Source organism: Pteropus medius, unplaced genomic scaffold, assembly GCF_902729225.1.
Source record: "Pteropus medius unplaced genomic scaffold, Ma_sr-lr_union100, whole genome shotgun sequence".
NCBI lineage: Eukaryota > Metazoa > Chordata > Mammalia > Chiroptera > Pteropodidae > Pteropus > Pteropus medius.
In genome coordinates this window covers 16,732,580-16,752,821 of record NW_024340699.1, presented here as the reverse complement: position 1 = coordinate 16,752,821, position 20,242 = coordinate 16,732,580, and the positions used below count along the sequence as shown (strand labels likewise).

Here is a 20,242-nt window from a genome sequence, read left to right as displayed (position 1 = left end):
CTCTTTGGAAAGATCCCCAGCAGGACTGGGAAGCCCTCGCATTTTCCTCGGCTGACTGCAGCTAGCCCCTTTCGGCACGCCCACCTGCGTGGGGAAGCCCCCGCCTCGGTGTTCGCGCTCGGAGTTGTCCGTTTGCGCAGATGGCTCTCATTTTCCAAAATGGAAAGCAATGCACTCAAAAACAGATGAACAGTTGGATTCTTGCCATGAATCAAAAAGCCTTTAAAATCAGAAATTCCATTTTCTCTGTGCTGTTCCTTGAAGGAAACAAACTGTTAGAATTAGGCTCCTTTTCTGAGAACCTGTAACTAAGAAGAAGCAGGCAGATGTATTTCAGGACACCTCCCAACGCTTTCTAGCTGTTGGAGATACTGGGCGATGGAACCCACACTGGTAAGGGCCGAACCCCCTTCTGGAGACATTTAGAACCATCGGCTCGTCCACCCTTCCTGCCAGAACACCCGCATTTCCATCTCTATCGCTCACTTCGCTGTGTGGAGTGAGAATCCTGCGGTGTTCGTGCCCCAATACTGTCAGGGACCCAGAGGTCGGGGACCTCACCTGGTTGTCCCCGTGTGCCTCCCTCACCTTCCTCCCCTGCTGCCACACAAATCCAGTGCCTAGCACACGCTCAGGAAATGTTTGAGGACAGAACACACTTTCCCACTTAGAGCAGAGGTCTTCCACCTGGCTGCACATTAGAATCAACCCAGGGAGATTATTTTACAAATCCAAGTCCAGGCCACACCCAGACCAATTAAATGAGAACTTCTGGGGCGGCTTCCAGGCAGAGTATATCTGAATGCTCCCTAGATGATTAGAAAGTGCAGCCAAGATCCAGAACCACTGAAATCAAGGCTGTGTGACCGTGTGTCACAGGTGTTCAAATAAAATACTCATATGTTCTCCTTGAATGATGTCTAATTTTAAACTTGTGTAATGCTTTACAGTTTCCAAAGTGCAAAGAACTTTTAAACATTTAAGAAAGATCTTATAATCTACTGAGGGATAGAGATATGTAGCAAATAATATCAGGAAGTTAGCTCTGTGTGTGTGTGTGTGTGTGTGTGTGTGTGTGTGTGCGTGTGCAGTGGGGAAGCGGGGAGACCTTGAGGTGGGGAAAGTGCTGAGCACACCATTTGATGCAACAGCAGCTGAAGGGAAACCCACGGTGGTGGAAGGAAGCAAAATGAGATGAGTGTGTGTGTCACAGGCCCCTGCAAGTGTTCCACTGTGACGGGAAAACTGCTCTATGCCCATCTGGCGAAGGGGGCAGCACTTCTTGGGTTATGGCTGGGGGATGTCAGATCACATAGATGCCCTCAGTGTGGTGACCTGGAACTGAGGCAGGGTTCAGTGGCCTTAGCCAGGGGCACTAACTACTCACGGAGCCCTCTTAGGACCCAGGCAGGGGGCCAGCTCTTGAATGCTGAGACAACCCCTGGCGTCGGTTGGCATCAGTATCGAGAGGTCTGGACCCTCACAAGGCCCTACCAGCAGCTCCAACTTCCTCTTCTTCCATTGCCCGCCGGCCCTCCCCACCAACACTTAGCTCCAGGAAGACCACCGCATTTGCAGGTGCTGGCACCTGTGCCTTCCTCCTCATTCATACGGCTTCGGCTCAGGCTCTACCCCATCCAGGGTCCCTTCACCCCGCAGGGCCAGGGCCCCTCATATGCGGTGCTCCCCTGCAGCCTTGTTTGGGAACAGCCAGGACACTTCCTCCACTCTGGTCCCACGTCCGTCGTCCATCTCGGGGAAGGTACCCATGCGTCTTCGTACTGCCAGCACCCAGCACGGGCCTGCCTCACCTGCGGGCGGCAGCCGGGAGACTGGAGTGTGAGCGAGTGGAAAGCAAACGAATGAGTGAGGGTGAGTAAATGCGCTGATGATGACGGAGTGAGCTGGTGAATGGGCAAGCGAGTGCGGGACAGGGGCGCGCGTGCGTGGGTAGACGAATGAGGAAGTGGCGAGGAAGCGGGCGATGGGGTGAGCGTGTGAATGAGTGAGTGGGTGGGTGACTAATGAGGCCGGGTGGGGAGCGAACCAGTGGGCGACCGGCGCGGGCAGAGAACCCGTGGGAGCGCGGGCGGGAGCGCACTCCTGTCCTCCCCGCGGCCGCGTGGCGGGGGCGGGCCGGGGCGGGCCGTGGGCGTGGCGCGGCGCGGCGTGGGCGTGGCGCGGCCGGGCCCGGCAGAGGCGCGGAGGGCGGGCGCGGAGGAAGTCACGTGGCGCGCGCTCACATGACTGGCGGTGCGATGGACCGGCTGCCGGCGGCAGCAGTCGCGGCGGCAACTGAGGCGGAGGCAGCGGAGGAGCAGGACCCACTGGCGGCAGGTAGGGCGGTCCGGCGGGCTGGCGGCCCACCTGGGCCCGCGCCGCCCGTGACCCCGCGGCCCTCGGCTCACCCCTTGCCCCGGACGCCCGGCGCCCTCCCCGCCCCCCCGGGTCCCCTCTCCCCTCACACTCCCCGGAGCGCTCGTGGCCCCGTGCGCTGGGCTGCGTCTTCCCGGGACTGCCCGGACCCCTCTGGTCAGCGGGCCCGCCGGCCCCACGCGTCCTGCGGTGTCGCCCTGTCCGGCCGCCTGGGGCTCAGCCCCTGGACCTGCGCGGGCGCGGCAAGCCCTTTGGCCTCATCTGTAAACCGGCCATATTTCTCTCTAAGCGCTTTTCTTAATGGATGAGCACAAACGCCAGATAGCATGCTTAACTTTTCTAGGGTGCCCCTATTTAAATGTCCCCCCAGCCCTCTACCTGCTGAATAGGTGGATGTTGGTGTGGCTTACTGTTTCTTCTTGGAAAGGGGGAACAAAGTTGGGGGACTCCGCCTGAGGGGTCTGGCAAGCTGTCCCTGAGGAGGCTACGCTTCAAGTGAGTTTTGGAGGGCTCTTGGTTTATTCATTCCGGAGAAAAGGGGAGCCGGAGTGGCGGTAAAGCTGCTGGGCTTGGGGGACCACTGCACTGGATTAGCCTGCCGGATGGAAAGACCCCGGGGGAGTCCGAGTGTAGACAGTCCCCGCCATTGGTCTTTAGTTGTTTTCCTTTCACTGGGTGCTGTGTAGGGGAAACATGTGATGGCTGTCGCTGTTGCTTAGAACATTGTGTTCATGAAGTCATATGTTTGAGCCCAGCGTGGGCCACTCTGCCCCACCTATACCCGGGCCCCAGACTGGAGCCTTTGGCTGGGTCACACTTGGAAATGGGGGTTTGTGATTGAGTGAGAATTCTCCTTCCCCCTGGATTATCAAGCATTTCAGAGTCGCTGGATGTGGTCTCTGTAGGCGAAGGGACTTTTACCTAGGTGTTTCATGGAGGACTTCCCCACTGGCTGCTGTTTTGGTGTCATTTAAGTGAGGAAGAGCTCTCTGATACTGCCCCGGGGGACTTCCCAGGCAGTTGGCCTTCCTTGGGCCTCGGTGGTTTTATTGGGCATGTTTGTAGTATGGACAGTGTGGCACATCTCACTTTACAGAGCGCTTTCCTATAGTTGGGAGAAGTCCCAAGCGGGGTTCAGAACCAGTGGACAGCGCGTCACCTCATTCCATTCTATCTCAAACCTTCACCCGTCCTGTGAGGCAGGCGAAGTGGTGGAGCAAACCTTTTCCACACGGGCAAAATCCATATTGCCCCACATGGGCAGCTTGAAGGGGTGTGTTGGGAGCGAAGTTGGGTGGGCTCGAGTTGGGAATCCTGGAGTCAGAATGCACTTTGTCCATGGACAATATGTGTCTATCTCACCCCTTCGCAAAGGTTGATTTTCGACTCGTCGAAGCACGGATGTGCAATGAATCTCCTCTGGTGTTGCGTCTGCACAGCCAGCGCCCCCATTAGTATTAGCTGTGGGGACGGTGAGGTCTAGGTCTTTGTGATACCTTTGGAAGTGTCAGAAAAAAACGCTGTGTTCACTGCAGCCTCCAGCACTGAGTCTTCTACTCTAATTCTATGAGGCGTAAGCTGTGAATGGTAACTCCCTTCCTAGGAATTTAGCTTTCAGTTATAAGATACATGGACGAACACACTTTCTTTTTTTTTTTTTTTAAAGACCATTATAGTCACCCCTCTTTACCAGAGGAGACCACTGTTATCAGTTTGCATTGGACCCTCTCAGTTCCATTTTTATATTTTGTACTCTGTACTCAGAAAACATGCACCTCCTTGTGCATGCCGCCCGTGGTTCCCTAGGGTGGCGTATTAGTCGTCTTCTGCTGCTGTAACAAATCGCCACTTTTAGTGGCTTGAGCAGCTCAAATTTATCACCTCACAGTTCTGGAGGTGAGTAGCTGAAAATAGGTGTCTCTGCTAAAATCCAGGTGTGTTCAGGGCTGCACCCTTAGTGGAGGCCCCTGGGGGAGACGTGCCTCCTGGGCTTTTCCCCCCTTCAGGGGCCTCTGGCGCTCCTTGGCTGAGGGTGCCCTTTCTCCAGCAGCTCTGAGCCAAATCCTTCCTGAGCTGTCATCCCTCTGGTTCTTCCTGTCTTTCCCCACTTGTAGGGACCCCTGGGGTTACATTGGGTCCACCTGCAAAATCCACAACTTTCCCCTGGTTTTAGGTCAGGTGATTAGCAACCTGAATTTCCTCCGTAGCTCTCATCATCACCCTTTGCTTTGCAACCTGTCAGAGTCACAGGTCAGAGGTTAGGACGTGGACATCTTTGCGGGGCATTATCCTGACGACCACTAGTAGATATGCTACGAGCAGGATTGCTGGGCCATAGGGCTTGGCACACTCCGTCCTAGTGGATACTGACACGTTATCCTCTTTGGTGACCGTTGCCAGTTTAAACTTACAATAGCAATGTATTAAAAGCACTCTTTCCCCATAACCTCGTCAACACAAAATATCATTTTTAAAACTCCCTTCAGACTTAGGAAAATTAAGAAAGTGTTTCATTTTTGTTTTAATTTGCATATTCTTGATTATTAAGGAGGTTTAGTTTCTTGTAGTATTTTCACCTGGGATGACCTCTCTGAACTGACTTGATATCTTTTGCCCATTTTCATATGGGATTGTTTTTTTCTTTCTGATTTGTAGCAGTTCTTTTTGTGGTTTGGACATAAACTGTTTGTGGATTTTAAATTGAAGTTATAACTATCAAAATAGATGATTGACCAGAACATTCTGTTCCTTGACTGTGGAGAATGAGGGTTTATTTCAGGGCCTGTTTTGAGGTTATAAAAAGCTCAATGATTGTGACTTAAAATAATGGCAAAGAATGATCCCAGATAAGAAGCTGGAGGAGTTCATCACCACCAAATCAGTATCACAAGAGATGGTAAAGGGACTTCTATAAGAAGGAGAAAAATAAATAAATAAATAATATGACTAAGAAAATATCGCAAAGAAAAAAATTCTCATTGACAAAGGCAAACGCATAATAACAGTGGATCAGCCAATGCTAGAGGTAGCACAGTGGAATATTCCTCGGCCATTAAAAAAGGAATGAAGTCTTGCCATTCGTGACAGCATAGATGGACCAAGAGGATGTTATGCTAAATGAAATAAATCCGAGAAAGACAAATACTACACTACATGATTTCACTTATATGTGGAATCTAAAAAAAACAAACAGGCAAGACAAGCAAACTCATAGATGCAGAGAAAAAACTGATGTTGCCAGCTGGGAGGGGGCTGGGGGCTGGGTGAAAAAGGCAACGGGATTGAGAAGTGCAGCACTATCACGGGGCGCGAAGTACGGTGTAGGGAATGTAGTCAGTGTTACTGTAATAACTAGTTATGGTGCCAGGTGGGAACTAGACTAATTGGGGGATCACTTTTAAGTGACATAAACATCTAACCACCATGCTGTACACCTGAAACTAATATGAAATTGAATGTCGAGAGTAATTGAAAAATAAAGGTTAAAAAAAAGAAGGGCAAAGAGTGTGTGCTTGTCTGATCGGACTCGTGAGGGTTGCGTCAGGCGCGGTGGGGGTGTGTGCAGGCTGCCACCGCCTCCTGCAGTCTCATGCACCCCGCCCTTAGAACAGGCTTCTGCTTCGCGTCTGTTACCGCTCGTTCTGTGGCATTCCGTTCATTCCATCCGGTGAGGAAGCCCCGAGCCATTTGTCTTTGCAAACCCTCCTGATGCTTCCTGGTTGTGTGTGTGGGGTCAGGTCTGAACTCTGCCCGCCATCTGCTCCCCCCCGCCCCCCGCCCCGCCGTCTGCATGCCTGGGCGATTTCCGTGCCCTCTGTGCTCCAGTCACCCCCTCTAGCCTGCTTCTCTGCCTGCACACATGTCAGAATTCACTGCGCTGTCACTTAAGATGTATGCGTTGGACTGTGATTAAATTACACCTCAAGGTACTGTTTGTGTCCATCCTTCTCTGTCCATGACACATGTTTCCAGTGCCAGCTCCTCACGGGCAGAAACTGTTACTTTCTTCACATCCCAGTATCTAGAATGATCTCTGCTATGGCGAAGGGGCTCAGATGTTGGAATAGAATTACGTTTTTATCATAAGGTTTTCAGGGTAGTATCTCATTTTGCTTTGGTTACAGTGGTAGCTATGTGAATATTATTTAAGTTTGTGTAATGGGTTTTTAAACTCTTTCTGCCCCCGCCCCCCGCCTCCCACAATTTGCAAGGTAAAATGTATCCATTTGAAGAAAGAGGAACCAACCAAAGCACTATTATGTAGAACTGATTTTGGCAGAATTTGTGGTTAGCAAGAAAGTGGTGTGTTCCGGGCAGGGGAATTCTGTTTGGGTGTTATTTTTCCTTCCTAAGAAAAATGCAGCACAAAAATGCTACTTTGCTCATCGCATTTGCTGGGGTGATTGGAAGCAGCTGAGCGTGGGCAGGGTGGCCTGCACAGCAGCGCAGGGCCTCGGCGTGGTAAGGGGGCCGATCCCGGGATGAAAGCCTTAGAGGTGCAGGCGGGGGGCCCACACCCCACTGGAGGCGAGGGTGACGTTGCCCTCTGAAGAGCTGCAGTGTTTTTGCCCTTCGCACTTTCTTCTTACAGAACCATTAAGAAATCATAAGCAGACTTAAGGAGCGTTTAGATGCTCTTTGGGAAAATGTCAGTATTAAAATATCGCGTAGGGCGGGGGCGTCAGGAGGGCCCGAGCCAGGTGTTCTGTTAGCTGAGCTCGGAGGGCCGAGGCCCCACTTCCTGCTATTCTCACGGGCAGGAGTGCAGGCGAGCACGTGGCTGGTGGGAGGGGTGTGTGTGTGGAGCAGGCGTGGGGTGGCGGGGCGTCTCGGCGCTCTTCACCGATCTGGAGTCTGTACGCTCAGCAAGCGTAAACACGTCCTGGGGCCTGGAGAGGGTCGTGGGTAGGCACGGGCTCCGAGAGGTTGTCTGAGACGTTCCCAGGAATGTCTGATCGTGTTGGTGAGGTTGTCTTCTAAGAAGCCCTATGAACAAGTTGTCACCGGACCAGACCTTTTCGCGTTGGGTGTGAACTGGCGCTCTGGGGAGCGTGTGGTCGCACAGTGACAGAACCGTACGCACCCTCGGCCCAGGGAACCCTCCGTGATCCCATCGCTTTGCGCGGCCACTGTGTCGCGCGTGGCCCCCTTTCCTGCGTGTGTGCCTCTCAGCCTTCGCCGCAGTGTCCTTTTCCCGTGATGTTGCTTTGCACTGATGAAAACCGTTTTCATAACCTTCTTTTTAATATCTGCCTAATAATGCATCAGAGAACATGATGTTTGTACTTCCAAAGTGTTAATGTCATAAACTTCAAGTTAAAGAATCTCTTACCATGTTTTCCAGAAACTGAATCACTATTGCAAACTGTCCTGACACTTGCATTTGGTAAACAGTCCCTCTCCCGCCAAGCTAGTTCCCCAGCCTAGAGGTAGCCACTGTCACCAGCTGCGCACGTTGGATCCGAGTTTTAGGAAGCTCACTTGTTAGGCTTTAGGAGCCAGGCAGGTATCCTTGGGTGTCCATGTGATGTCCCATTCAGTGGCTTTTTGCAAATATAAGAAGCGAGTCTCTTCGCCTTCTGCCGAGGATGTCGAAAGAAGCCAGACAGCAGCTGACCCCCGATTTACATAAAGTTCAAAACCATGCGGATGACACGTGTGATGAGACTGTATGTGAAGAGCGGGAGACACTGTGATAAGCTGTGGTCCCTTCTGGTGGGGGGTGGGGTTCGATCCACAGGGCGTACAGGACAGGGGGGCTTTCAATTTTTGACTCAGGTGCGGTTCCACGTGTGCTCGTCATACACAGGTTTGTTAGGCCGTCTGTAGACATTTAATCCCATTGTTTATTTGCGTTACCTCTTTCACAGTAGAAAATGTTGGGGGAGACCCGACACCCTAGGACGTTAATTGGACTTGCCAACAACATGCGGCTTGGTCAGCAAAGGTGGGCGCGAAGGATCTTGTTTTAAAATAGTCTTGTAGGAATTTGGGGCCCTTAACTTTGCACCCCAGTTATTATCGGAGGGTGTTTCAGTGAGTTTTGTGTGTTATTGTGTTAGCATGCCCCCGATGGAGAGCGCTGCAGCTCACCGCAGCGGACCCCCTGCTTCTGCTGTGTCCGACGTCCGCGTCTGAGTGTCGTTGGCACTGGCCCAGGGTGCTGGTGTGCCCAGCTGTTTCAGGGGCCACTGGCACCTGCAGCGTGGCAGGGGGGATGTCTGGGAGCCTCATCTGCTTCTAAAAGTATCTCTTTGCACAGGCCATCTGCTGCAGAGGAAAGGCAGGTGATACCCATGACTTAGCACAGTTAGTTATCTTCAGGACCGTAATTTCAACTCGCAGCGCCTGAGAACTTCCAGTCAAGGTTGGCGGTGGGTCCTCTTTCCCAGAACTGGCCACTCGGTGCTGGCGTTGCGTGGCACCGCGTGTTCAGCTCCTGCAACGCTCAGCAAGGTCCGAGTGTGTGCCGGCTCATGCCTGCTAGTCCTCCTTCTCTGAGAGACAGCGAATGGGGACTCCCAGGGGAGTCTGCAGAAATCTGAAGTCAGCTGAGTCGCGTGCGGCGGCGTGCTTCCCCTGAGACGGCGTGGTAGCGAGTGGCAGGTGTCCCCGCCTCTGCCTCCCTGGTGGACATTTCGTTCGGGGTGAGCTCTGCGGAAAGGCCGGTGGTGTGGCTGTGCTGGTAATGAGCCCCCCAGACAGCGTGCTGTGTGCCGGGCGCTCCACCAGCGCCCCGCGTGGAAAGCGGCCCAGCCCTCACGGTGGCCCGGGAGGGATGCGGTCTCATCACCACCACTTTACAGATGGGGAACGTGGGTCACCAGCGGTCCTGTCCACACAGCTAGTAAACAGTGGAGCTGGTTCACACGCAGGCGTCAGGCGCCAGTTAGTGGGGCTGGTGGTGTCCCCCTGCTGCAGTCACTTAGGTGGCCTCGCGTACTCACCCAGCCATCCCCTGACACAGAGCTGTCCCCTTTCTGCGTTTTGTTTTGTTTTTTTGTTTTTGTTTTTGTTTTTACAGCGAGATGCTACATATGACCGCGCTCACAAGTCTACCTGAAGCCCTCTGTTCAGAGAGGGGGCGCACTTTACGGTGATGGCAGGGGACACAGTGGGGGCCCTGTCGGCAGGGAGATGTGTGCCAAGGCGGTTCTGCAGGAGCCACTCTTTGCACAGTTGGGGCTGAAGCTCTGGCCACGTCTGCGGAAAACGGTCCTGCAGCCTGGGGACCAGGCGTCAAGCCGAGCTTGTTTCCGGCCGAGTTCAGCGCAGTCGCTCTCAAGCAGTGGCGTCCCCAGCTCTGAAGCGAGGCCGAGCTCCCTCGTCCCGTGAGGGTCCCAGACGGCCGGAAACCAGCCCTGGAGCTGGGAGACGCCCGGAGAGAGCCTGCCTTCTTCGCATGGAGACGAGGCCTCCAGATTCAGTGCAGATTTAGCAGTGGGGGGGAAACTGCCGCACGTCTTCCCTGCCGTGACGGTCCCCACCACCCCTGATGCGCTTGTGCCCACGTCCGAGGAGGTGTTCGCTTCCTGGTTGATGAGCTGCGTCCCCGGTTGTCCACGCTGCAGGCCGCTGGAAGGCAGGGGCCCGGTCTCCCTCCTTGCGACCCCTTTAGTAGGTTGTAAGCATTTGTTTAAATGGATCTAATCGTATCTGCCTCGGCTGTGATGTTGGGCGACTGCTTGGAAGTTTGTTGGAAACCCCTAACTTGGCCGAGATGCCGGTGCTGCAGGTAGCCTGCCCCGGGGTCCAGGCACGCTTGGTCCAGTCTCACATGTTGGAGCGTTTTCCCTTTCATGTCAAAGGGCCCTAGGAAACCTGAGTCTCTTTCAGACCCAGGGTGACTGTTTAAAAAACAAAATCCAAAAACAGATTGAATTCAGTTCAACAGAGATGGGGGTTTTTTGGGGGAGTGAGTGGGACTTTGAACTCCTACTTTGTAAGTTATTCCAAGATTCCCCAAATTAGCTAAAACGGTATTCCTTTTAAATCCTGGGAAAAGTCATCAGGCCTCCCTGAGCGTTCCCCAAACAGAGACCGGAGGCGTTTTGTGGGGCAGACACAGCTGCACAGTCCTTTCAGAGGCGGGGTCAGCAGCGGCCCCCGCTGCCCCCTCTGCTCTGCTCTGTCAGAGGAGTATCCGACAGCTTCCTGATGTCTCAGGAGCGAGCCGGTGACGTCCCCGTTGGTCTGGTCTCCTGCTGTCGCTCGGGAAGGAATGGCCACTCACAGCCTGCGGCACCCTGTCTGTGTGTGGGTGTGAGCGGCTCGCATGTGCCCCTGGCCACCCTGGGATGGTCCGTGGTCTGCGCGCACTAGCGGGACTTCGAGAGTCGTGGCTCTTGATGAGAACAAGAGCCGTTGTCACGTGGTCGAACACAGGGCCTGAGGGAGCACTGTCCCCAGGCCCACGACTCTCTCGGTCTGTGCTCTGGGCTGGGAGTGCAGCGTCTGGCGTCCCGGTCCTTTGACCGGTGCTGCACACCAGGCGCCGGGCTAGACACCACATGTTTCAGGGTTAGAGGTGTCACGCGGAGCATCCAGGAAGCTTCCAGGCACAAAGAGGTTTCACTGGGAATGGCTTCTGCTTTAACAGTGGTCGCCGTTGCACACAGGTGTCCCAGTGCCCGCCTCCACCAAGCCAGCCGTGACCGTGGGAGGGTCAGCGGGCTCCCACTGGGGCCTGGGAAGCACGTCACTGGCCAAGTGGTGTTTGAGCTGAGTTTAGAGGCCGGAGGGAGTTCAGCTTAGAAATTCTCGACTAATCAGCACCAGAAGGCTTGGAGGAGGCTTAAGAAATTGTTATTCATACTTCGCTTCCCGGTCCAGCACGTCATCACAGCGGGACGAAGCCTTCCTGCTGCGCAGGCTGCGTAGCCACGTGGCGCGCAGTGTGGCTTATCATCGGGTGGGCTTGTGTTCTCTTGGGGGGGGGGCGGGTGCAGCTGTACGTCGGAGGGGGGAAGGTCCTGCCAGCAGGAGGGGGTCACTGCCCAGGGCTCGGCGTTGCGGCTCCCGCTGCCTCCGCCCTCTGCGTTAGGGCTTCTGCCCTTTGCTGGAGCTGACCGAGGCTTGGCTCTTGTCACTAGCCAGACACTACTGAGACGAAGCCGTCACCCTGCTGAGGACAGCGTGCCGGGCCTTGACAGCTTTGCGTGGCCTTCTCGCTCACATGGACAGGTTCCTTTCGTTTGGGCCACGGACGTATACGGGCCTGGACTGTGCACTGGGCACTGCTCTCGACCACTGCGACGCTTACTGTATGCAGAATTAACAGAAAGGCCTGTGGTCCTGGAGGGCACATGCTTGCAGTGGGACGTGGACAGAACTTGGCAGCCACAGTGAGTGAATGACACGTGTTAGGATGCTGTGGCGGGAGGTAGCTGTAAGGTGCAGTGGTCACTGAGTAAATGTCACTGAGCATGTGATGTTTGCACCAAGGTTCGGGGGGGCAGGGATTGGCTGGGCGGGGCTGGGGAAACCGTCTCTGGGAGAAGGGCCTCGGGGGGAAGGCTCTAAGGTCGGCAGGTACGCGCTGTGTTTAGGGGGCAGCGAGGAAGCCACTGTGGCTGGAGAGGGGAGTGGCAGGGAGCAGGTGCTGGCTGGAAGGGGTGACAGGACTTTTTTGGGGTGGCAGTAGGCTCGAGGGCACCTTGCATTAAGTGATCGCCATTCTGATTCTAAGAACTCTGAAGCTAAGTTTTAGCCTTTTCTTTGTTGCTGCCACTGGAGTGCACCCAGTAGATGGCTGAGGTAAGCGCCGTGAGTCTCCGAAGTGGGTTTCTGAGGCATATCTCCCTGAGCGCGTCTGTCAGCAGGAAGGGATGTGGGACTGGAGGGAAGGAAGCACAGCTGGCGAATGAGGATCTTTTTCAGACTATTTCTGGCAGCAGGAAGCAGTTAATAGGAGAACAGCTGAGTGATTTTTGGTTCCATATCTGAGATATTACGCAGTCCCTACAGGTGGTGACCTTAACCTCTTAGGAGATGGGACAGTGGTGTGGTGCTGACGTAGGAGGGAAAAAGTCCAGGTAAAGTGGTGAATTAACTACACCTGCTTGAAAGAGGTGCGGCTCATGGCGCCGAGCGGGAGAGGCGGGATCCAGAGCGCCGGTGCGTGCGGGCTGGCGCGGTGAGTTCGCAGAACGGGAAGCGTGTCCCAGGCTGAGCACGTGAGACCCTGCGGCCCAGCCGCTCACCCTTAGGTTAGGCACGTGCCCAGCAGACGCGTGCGGGGATGGCGCCGCAGCTCCGTGCGTGGTAGGGAGACCCCGGGTGCCGGAGGCAGCAGTGGACAGCGGCCTGGCCGCACAGGGGGTGCTGGCGGCGGGAGCAGGAACGCGGCCGGAGTCTGTACCTGATGCAAACAGGAGACACGGCTCGGCGGCCACCCTCGGGGCGGGAGGTGTGGGGGCTCGCTGCTGGCGTCCCTTCTGGGTGCCATTTGTCACACTGGCCTGTGGGTTCGTTGAGCGGGACGGCTTGGACGTGTGCGCTTTTCTGTCTGCCTGCTTCAGTATAAACGAGTTTAAAGGGCCAGTGGGAAAGGGAAGTAGCTGCGTTTCTCATACGTAATTACACATAATAGTCTCACACATTTTATGGACATTCAGTGTAGAGAAAGTGCCAGGACCTGCTCACCATCAGCAGACGGTAGTGGCTGCTTCTGAGTAGAAAGGGGTGGGGGGCGGGTGCGCATCTGTACCGTTTCACTGAAAATGTTTCTCAGGAGCAGTGTGGCCGCACGGCGTGGTCAGTGAGTTCGCTGCGGTCCGGTTGCCGGTTCCGGTGCTGTGCCCCCTCACGTGTGTGTTTGGAACGTTTGCAATGAAGCCAAACGGGAGTGCGTTTGAAGGGCACGTAAGATGAAAGAGCGAATGGAATCACTGCGAACAGTGTTCACAGCGATTAGCTGAGTGGCTAAGAGCGTAGGAGGTTTTTGCTCTTACAGAAAATTTTAAAGAGAAATGTGCTCATGCAGAAACACCCTCGATATTGACGAAATCGTCTGCTCCAGCCCAGTGCAGGCGGAGAGCACCGTGCGAGACGAACGTGGCCGTCTATGATCTATAGATCATAGGGTCCGAGTGATTTTACTTTCTTCACAGTATCGCAATGTTACGGAGAGTTTTAAAGGGAAAAACGAAGACAAGGCCGTGAAGAGTGTGTGTTTAACCAAGCCCCTGAGTCAGGGACACCCAGCAAGCTGGTGGTGAGAGCCTCCTGCAGGGGCGACAGCTCTGTCTCCCGTCATCCAGGGGTGTGCCTGGCGTCCCCTGGCCACGGCACTGCTGAATTCTCATGTCTGAGGCCACGGCCACGATAAGGACAAGGAAACTTCTGCTTCCACTTCCTGAGAACAGTTTGTTGACTTCAGAATAATAGCGCAGCTAACGGAAGGCTGTGATCAGAGGTGGAAGGAGCTCCATGCGCCTGAGAGCAAGTTCGTGCTGAAAGCTGGGGGCAGCTGCTGCCCCATTGCGTGTTGCTTGGTGGGAACGCGGTAGTCTGGCCTGTCATGGCTCGGTCCCATCGGGCACGCGCGCAAGCAGGTGGCAGCATTTTACGAGCACCTGGGTTTTGCCAGGTTTGAGGTCTGGGCCTGGGCAAGGCACTGGATCCCTCCCTCGGTGTGCCCTGCCTGCGACAGTGGCTCTGCCAGCGGCTCTGCCAGAGGCTCTCACACAGGCCGTCACACCGCCCCCCACACCGCCCCCCTGACGGCAGCCTCCAGGGCGCTTGCTGGAGTCTCTGCCGGAGGCTCAGGCGGGGCCCAGTAGTCAGTGCTTTATTTTTATTATTTAAATTGTAAAAGACATAAAATAAAATTTTAACATTTTAGGTGTGCAGTTTAGTGGCATTGTGTGCATTCACACTGTTTTGCGGCCGTCACTACCATCCGTATCCAAAACTTTCCATCTTCCCAAACCAAGATTCAGTCCCCATTACACACTCCCCACCCCTCCCTCAGCCCTGGCACCTCCATACACTCTGCCTCTGTGGATCCGACTCCTCTAGGGACCTCGCACAGCTGGGTGCGCGCGGCGCGTGTCCTCCTGTGACTGGCTCATCTCACTCGGCACTCTGTCCTCCAGGTGCGTCCGCGCTGCAGCAGGTGGCAGAGTCCCTTCCTTTTTAAGGCTGAGTGATTGTCCACTGTGCATAGGCACCACATTGCGTATCTATTCAGCCATCGATGGACACTTGGTTGCTTCTGGCTTTTGGCTGCCGTGGACCACGCTGCCGTGAACAGGGGGTGCACCTACCCCTTCAGGGCCCCGCTGCCACTCCCTTTGGGTGCAGACCCAGAGGTGGGGCTACAGGGTCACAGGGCGACTCTGTTTAACTTTGTGAGGACCTGCCAGACGATTCCCACAGCAGCTGTCGCACCAGCTACGCGGGAAGATCCCAGCTCTCCCACGTCCTTGCCAGCAGTTCTTTCTTTGATGGTAGCTGTCCTAACTGTGCTTGAACGACCCTGCCAGGCCGCTCCGTGTGGAGCCTTGAGCCCCGTGACTGCTGTCACGGGCCCTTGCTGCCCGCACATGCTGGTGAACCTGCAGCCGAGGGCGGTGGCTGCGGAACATCCGTGTCACGGCCGAACCCTGAAATCTGAGGCCAGAAGACACGCTCGATTCCACCCTGCCACCAGACAGGGCCGATCAGGACCTTCCCCACTGGCTGCCCGTGCTGGCCAAATGGCCCTTCATGGTCCGGAAAGCACTTTGCACTGTGAGGAGCACTGTGCCAGCGGGCAGAACCCCGCAGTGCTTGGGTTCCTGGTGCCTCCTGGTGCTTAGTGCAGCCTCTCCACTCGGGTCAGCAACAGCCTGGGCGCCGGCTGGGTGTCTGGCCCATGCCCATTGTGCAGAGGGTCCCCCGCCCATGACTCTCATATCGGCCAGCATTTGCTAATGTTCGCTTAGACGAAGCAAGGGCACGCGTGACGGCATGGCTCACTGGGCACACCTGTGTCTCCCGGTGCTTTGGGTTCTGGTGTGTAAGGGCTCCAGCTGCCAGCCGACGACATGAGCTGGAGCTCTCTGGGTGCGTAACTGGCAGAGTCGATCGCTGCTTTCGGGTGCTGGCAACAGTGTGTGGGGAAGGACAGTGGCTCTGTGTGTGTGTTTGGAGTTTCCTTCTGGTTCGTGGAGAGCCGACTCAGAGAATCACAGAACTATCAGAGCTGACTGAATACTGAACGCTGCTTGTTCGCTGCCCCCTTTCATGCTGCAGAGAGGCGCTTTTGTGGGTCACATGGCTCCTGGGAGCTGGTTTGGGGCTCCCCACCAGTGTCTGCGACACCCGCCAGGCCTGTCTCGGCCCCCGGAGCCAGCAGCATCTCTGCCAGGGCATGGAGATAACCAGAGAGGAGCAGAAGTGAGCCTCGCCCACGTCACATGTGAGGCCTTGATTGGTGGGAGGGTGGAGCTGATGGCCCCGAGCACCTCGTGTAGTGGGGGGACTGCAGTCTAAATTGTAGGCAGTGGACTTGCACATTTTTTCGGATGGGCACAGCACACATCGAGGATGGAGGTGAAGGGTTACTGACTGTTTCCTTGGAGTTATCATCAGCTCTGTGGCCTCAGCCTTGCTCAGTCCCCACATGGCCACCGCTGTAAGGCGGCAGTAGCCTGAGGCACTCAGCCTGCAGGTGTGAGGGCTACTGCCCTGCCCAGTGTCTCAGGGACAGTGAGTGGCCTTTCAAGGGTGCGGGATGAGTCTGAATCCCACGGTAGAGACTTTTGTGCCGACGGGGTTGGAGCGGGGAGGGAATGCTGTGGGAGAGGCTGGTGACGGCTAGGCCCAGGGCTGGCATCCTGGCTCCATCTTACTGATTATCAGCTCAGAGGTCACGTGCTAGGCCACACAGCTAGGGAATAACAGACTGGATTTCAGCCCACCTCTGTCTGCGGTCAGACCCGCCCTCTGCCCCCAGCCGCCCAGCATGGGGCCTGGCCGCCACCCTTGTCTAACTGTCCTGTCTCTGTGGGGACGGGTGGGTGTCTGCGCGTCGTCCAGGCACTGGTCTTTCAGGGCTGCTCGATGGCTCGAGAAGGCGTCTGTTTGCTAAGAGCACTGACGTCCCGTCGGTGAACTTCACGGTCGCTCCAGAGCAGGCCGGTCTTCCTCGTGTACCCCACCCTTTCTGCAGTGAGTGCTCCGGGCCTGAACATGTGTGTAGCTTCTTTCTTTTTCTTTAATTCTTTTTGGAAAAATATGGGTACCCTAGTTTAGTAGAGTGGTATTTGGAATCGTGAGCCCCACGAAGAGCGAGAACAGTGTCTTCGAGTGCAGCATGTCTTTTAAATTCTCCTGTGATCAGAGTTCAGATTCCTCAGTAGCGTGTGGTCGTTTGCTGTTCGTTTCTGAATTACATTCCGGATCAGGCTGTCAGTCGGCAAGAAAACCGTCAGAATTGATAACCAACCCTCAACAGAGAAAGCCGCCTCCTGTAAACGTTTTGTTAGGGACCTTTCTGTGCCCCCCAGCGACTCCCCCACCCTCGCATTTTCCCTCCTTCGCCCCGTTAAGTGCTTATTTTCTAGTTTGCCATGTCCTCCCCTTGTTTCAGTTACCATGTTTTGTCGTTTTCTTGCAGATTGCCGTGAGAGTCACATGTCAAACAGTCTAGCTTGCGTTAACAGGTTTCATTTCCGCAGCACGGGAAACGCTCCCGCACAGTTCCAGCCCGGCCCCTCTGTCCACACGAACTACGTCTGTGGAAATGGTGTGCCCATCAGAACACATGATCATCATCGCCTTATGTAGACGTCTTTAAAATCAGCTAGAAGAGGGGTCACAAATGAAGACACACCTGTGCTGTGTTGTGTGTTGGCGACGGAGCCACCTGTGCTGGCGCGCTCCCTCTCGTCACATGGGTTCGTTTCTCGCAGGCGGGTCTGCTGGCCGCAGCCAGCTTGGTTGACAGTTTTGGCTTCCGGCACTTCGGGTGGGTCACCCCACTGCCTTGGCCCTGTGGTTCCCGACAGGTCGGCTCTCACCTTGCAGAGGTGCCTTTGCATCTATCTGTCCTGGTGCTTTCAAGATTTTCTGTCTTCATATGGTTTGGACAGTGTCGTTAAGATGCATCTGACTGTGAACTTTGAGTTTATCCTGGCTGGAGTTTTTTTTTTGAGTTCCTGGATGATTTATATCAAACTTGGAGAAAGTCTGGCCATTATTTACTCAGCTGTTCTTTCAAACCCCTCCTGCCTTTGGGACTCCCAGGGTGCCCATGCTGGCACTCTTGTCGGTGGCACACAGGTCTGAGGACCTGTTCACGCACCTTGTTCTTCTTCCTGTCTGCCCCTCAGACTGGAAGATCCCAACTGACCGATGCCCGGGTCTATGGAGTCTGCCCGCTCAGATCTGCGTGGAGCCTTGCTAGGGAAATTTTCATTTCAATTATTGAACGTTTCAGGTCTAGAATTTGTATCTTGTTCTTTTTTGTAACTTCTCTGTTTACTGATGTCACTTAAGGTGACGTGTTCTCATACTTTTCCTGATCTCTCCGTAGGTGGCTTCCTGCGGTGCTCTGGACATATGTAACACAGCTGGTTTAAGGTCTCTGCCTGCCTAGCTCGATGCCTGGCTTGCTCTGGACGCTTGCTTTTGATTGTTTTCCCCTGTATTTGGCCACATTTGCTCGTTTCTTTGAGCATCTTGTAAACTTTTGTTGAAAACCAGACAGTTTACATAGCACAGTGTGGTAACTCTGGAAATCAGAGCTGATTTTGTAGAGTCCCCTGTGTGAGTTTCCTGTGGTTGCAGAACAAAGCACCACCTCTACTGGGGGCTTGGAACTGCAGAGACCCGTTGGCCTCAGGTGTGGAGAGCACAGGTGTGCAGTCAGGCATTGCCATTCATGCCCCCAGAGGGCTCTTGTCACCGCTCCAGGCCCTGCCCCACTGGGCTCCCTGGCCTCAGGGAGTGCCTCAGTCTCTGCCTCTGTCACGTGGCCTTCCGTGTGTCTGGGTCTTCACTGTGTCTGCTCATCAGAACCCCAGTCGCTTTGCGTCAGCGGCCCACCACTCCAGTGTGACCTCATTTTAACAGACTAATGATCACATCAGGAAATGGGCCCTGTATTGCTGCAAACCTTTGGTCCATTCCCAGGCTTCTGCAAAATCTGATTCTGACCACTTTTGCCAGCGTTCTCGTGGCTTTTATAGAGGAGAGGACTTGCGAAGGTCCTTGCCGAGGGCAGTTTCGTTTTCATCGAAAGGGCTTGTATGGACATCATGCTCCTGACGCCCACTCCCCTCACGCGAAGTGCACAGCGCAGGGGTTTTGGACATTCAGCTTGTGCAGTCTCCGCCGTGATCGATTCGAGAGCGTGTCATCACCCTGAAGGGGCCTCCGTTCTCCAGTACTGAGCCCACTTCTGCAGCCCCGGCCCGAGGCAAGCACTTGTTGTGCCTGCCCCGAGCGTCCCCTCTTCTGGACACTCCGTGTGGGGGGAGCCAGCCCACGCATGGGCTCTTGTGTCTGGCTTCCTTCACTCTGCATCCTGTTTCAAGGTTCACCCCTGTCGTAGCACGATTGTACTTCCTTTTTATGGCTGAATAATGTTCCACTGTGTAGGTGGACCTTCTCTTTATCCATTCATTGGTTGGCAGACATTTGGGTTTTTCCACTCTTTGGCTCTCGTGCGTAATACAGCTGCATACGGGTCTCGTGTGGACATACGTTCTCGCTTGGGGACATTTCTGGGATAGAATCGCCGAGTCCTATAGTAATTATCCCCAACGCTTTTCGAAGCAGCTGCACGACCTACACACCTGCCAGCCTGCGTGAGGTTCCCATACCCTTCAGTAGTCTTTTCATTTACTTTTGCACGGAGCCCCCACAGCAGGTGGTATCTCTCTGTGGCTGTGATTTGCATTTCCATGACGGCTGACAATGTTGAGCATCTTTCCATGTGCTCACTGGCCATTGCTGGGTCTTTGGAGAAATGTCTGTTCCAAACCTTTGCCCATTTTTAAATTGGATAGTCTCTCTCTCTCTCTCTCTCTCTTTTTTTTCTTACTGAGTTGTAAAAGTTCTATCTCCCAGACCCTAGTTCCTTATGAGATAAATGATCTGCAGTGTTTTCTCTGACAAGCGCACTGTCCCCCCTTACCTTTCACCTTTAGTATTTCCTGCTTTTCCACACACACAGGGCTGTAGCCACATGAGACCGCGTTTCTCTGGAGATGCTGGTTTTGCCGCCTGCGAATCCAGTGAGTGTCAGTAGTTCCCTCGGGCCCCCGCCGTGCCCCCGCCCCACGCCTGGCAGCGCGCCCTGCCGCTGGCCTGTCCGCGACAGAGCTGGCGAGTCCCTGCCCTCTCGGAGCGTGCGTGCCGCTGCGTGCCAGCCCCCTTCTGCTAACCTCAGGTGCTGCCGCAGTTGTCACTGCAGGAGTCCCATTCTCCCCAGACCGTGCCCGACAGTGGTGGACAGAGCGGCTCCATAATGAGCGGGCTCAGCCACCCTGTCCTGCTCACCGCTGCACGCCCTGGAGTGCGTGCTTAAGAAACGCCTGTTGGCTCATGATTGAGGATCTGTGTGGTCTCTTAAGAGATTGTATAACGCAGCTTCAGCGTCGTCAAGATGTCTTTACACAGCTGGGGGCTGGGTTCTTGGGGCGACCTGAGAGTATAGGTACCTTCTAGAGCTCTGGTCTCCACACATTCTTCACCATCAAGATATGGGGGACTCCTGATCCATACGTGTCATATACACATGTACTCGTACACACACTAATACACACTCTTTACACACCCACACACTCACTCATATGCACATGAGCTCGTACACACACTACTCATACACTCTACACACCCACATACACTCACACGCACGTGTACTCATACACAC

The 20,242-nt window shown here is 54.9% G+C and overlaps 1 protein-coding gene across 3 annotated transcripts in view; it reads left to right on the top strand.

Annotated features, from left to right (window-relative positions):
* The first annotated feature begins 2,198 nt into the window (after positions 1 to 2,198).
* Positions 2,199 to 20,242, top strand: part of SNX8 (sorting nexin 8) — a 38,262-nt gene continuing 20,218 nt past the window's right edge. For all 3 annotated transcript variants that reach the window (XM_039879592.1, XM_039879581.1, XM_039879572.1), the window contains exon 1: positions 2,199 to 2,337. In XM_039879592.1, coding sequence (XP_039735526.1) covers positions 2,244 to 2,337 — 94 coding nt within the window. In that variant the 5' untranslated portion in view covers positions 2,199 to 2,243. The remainder of the gene's footprint in view (positions 2,338 to 20,242) is intronic.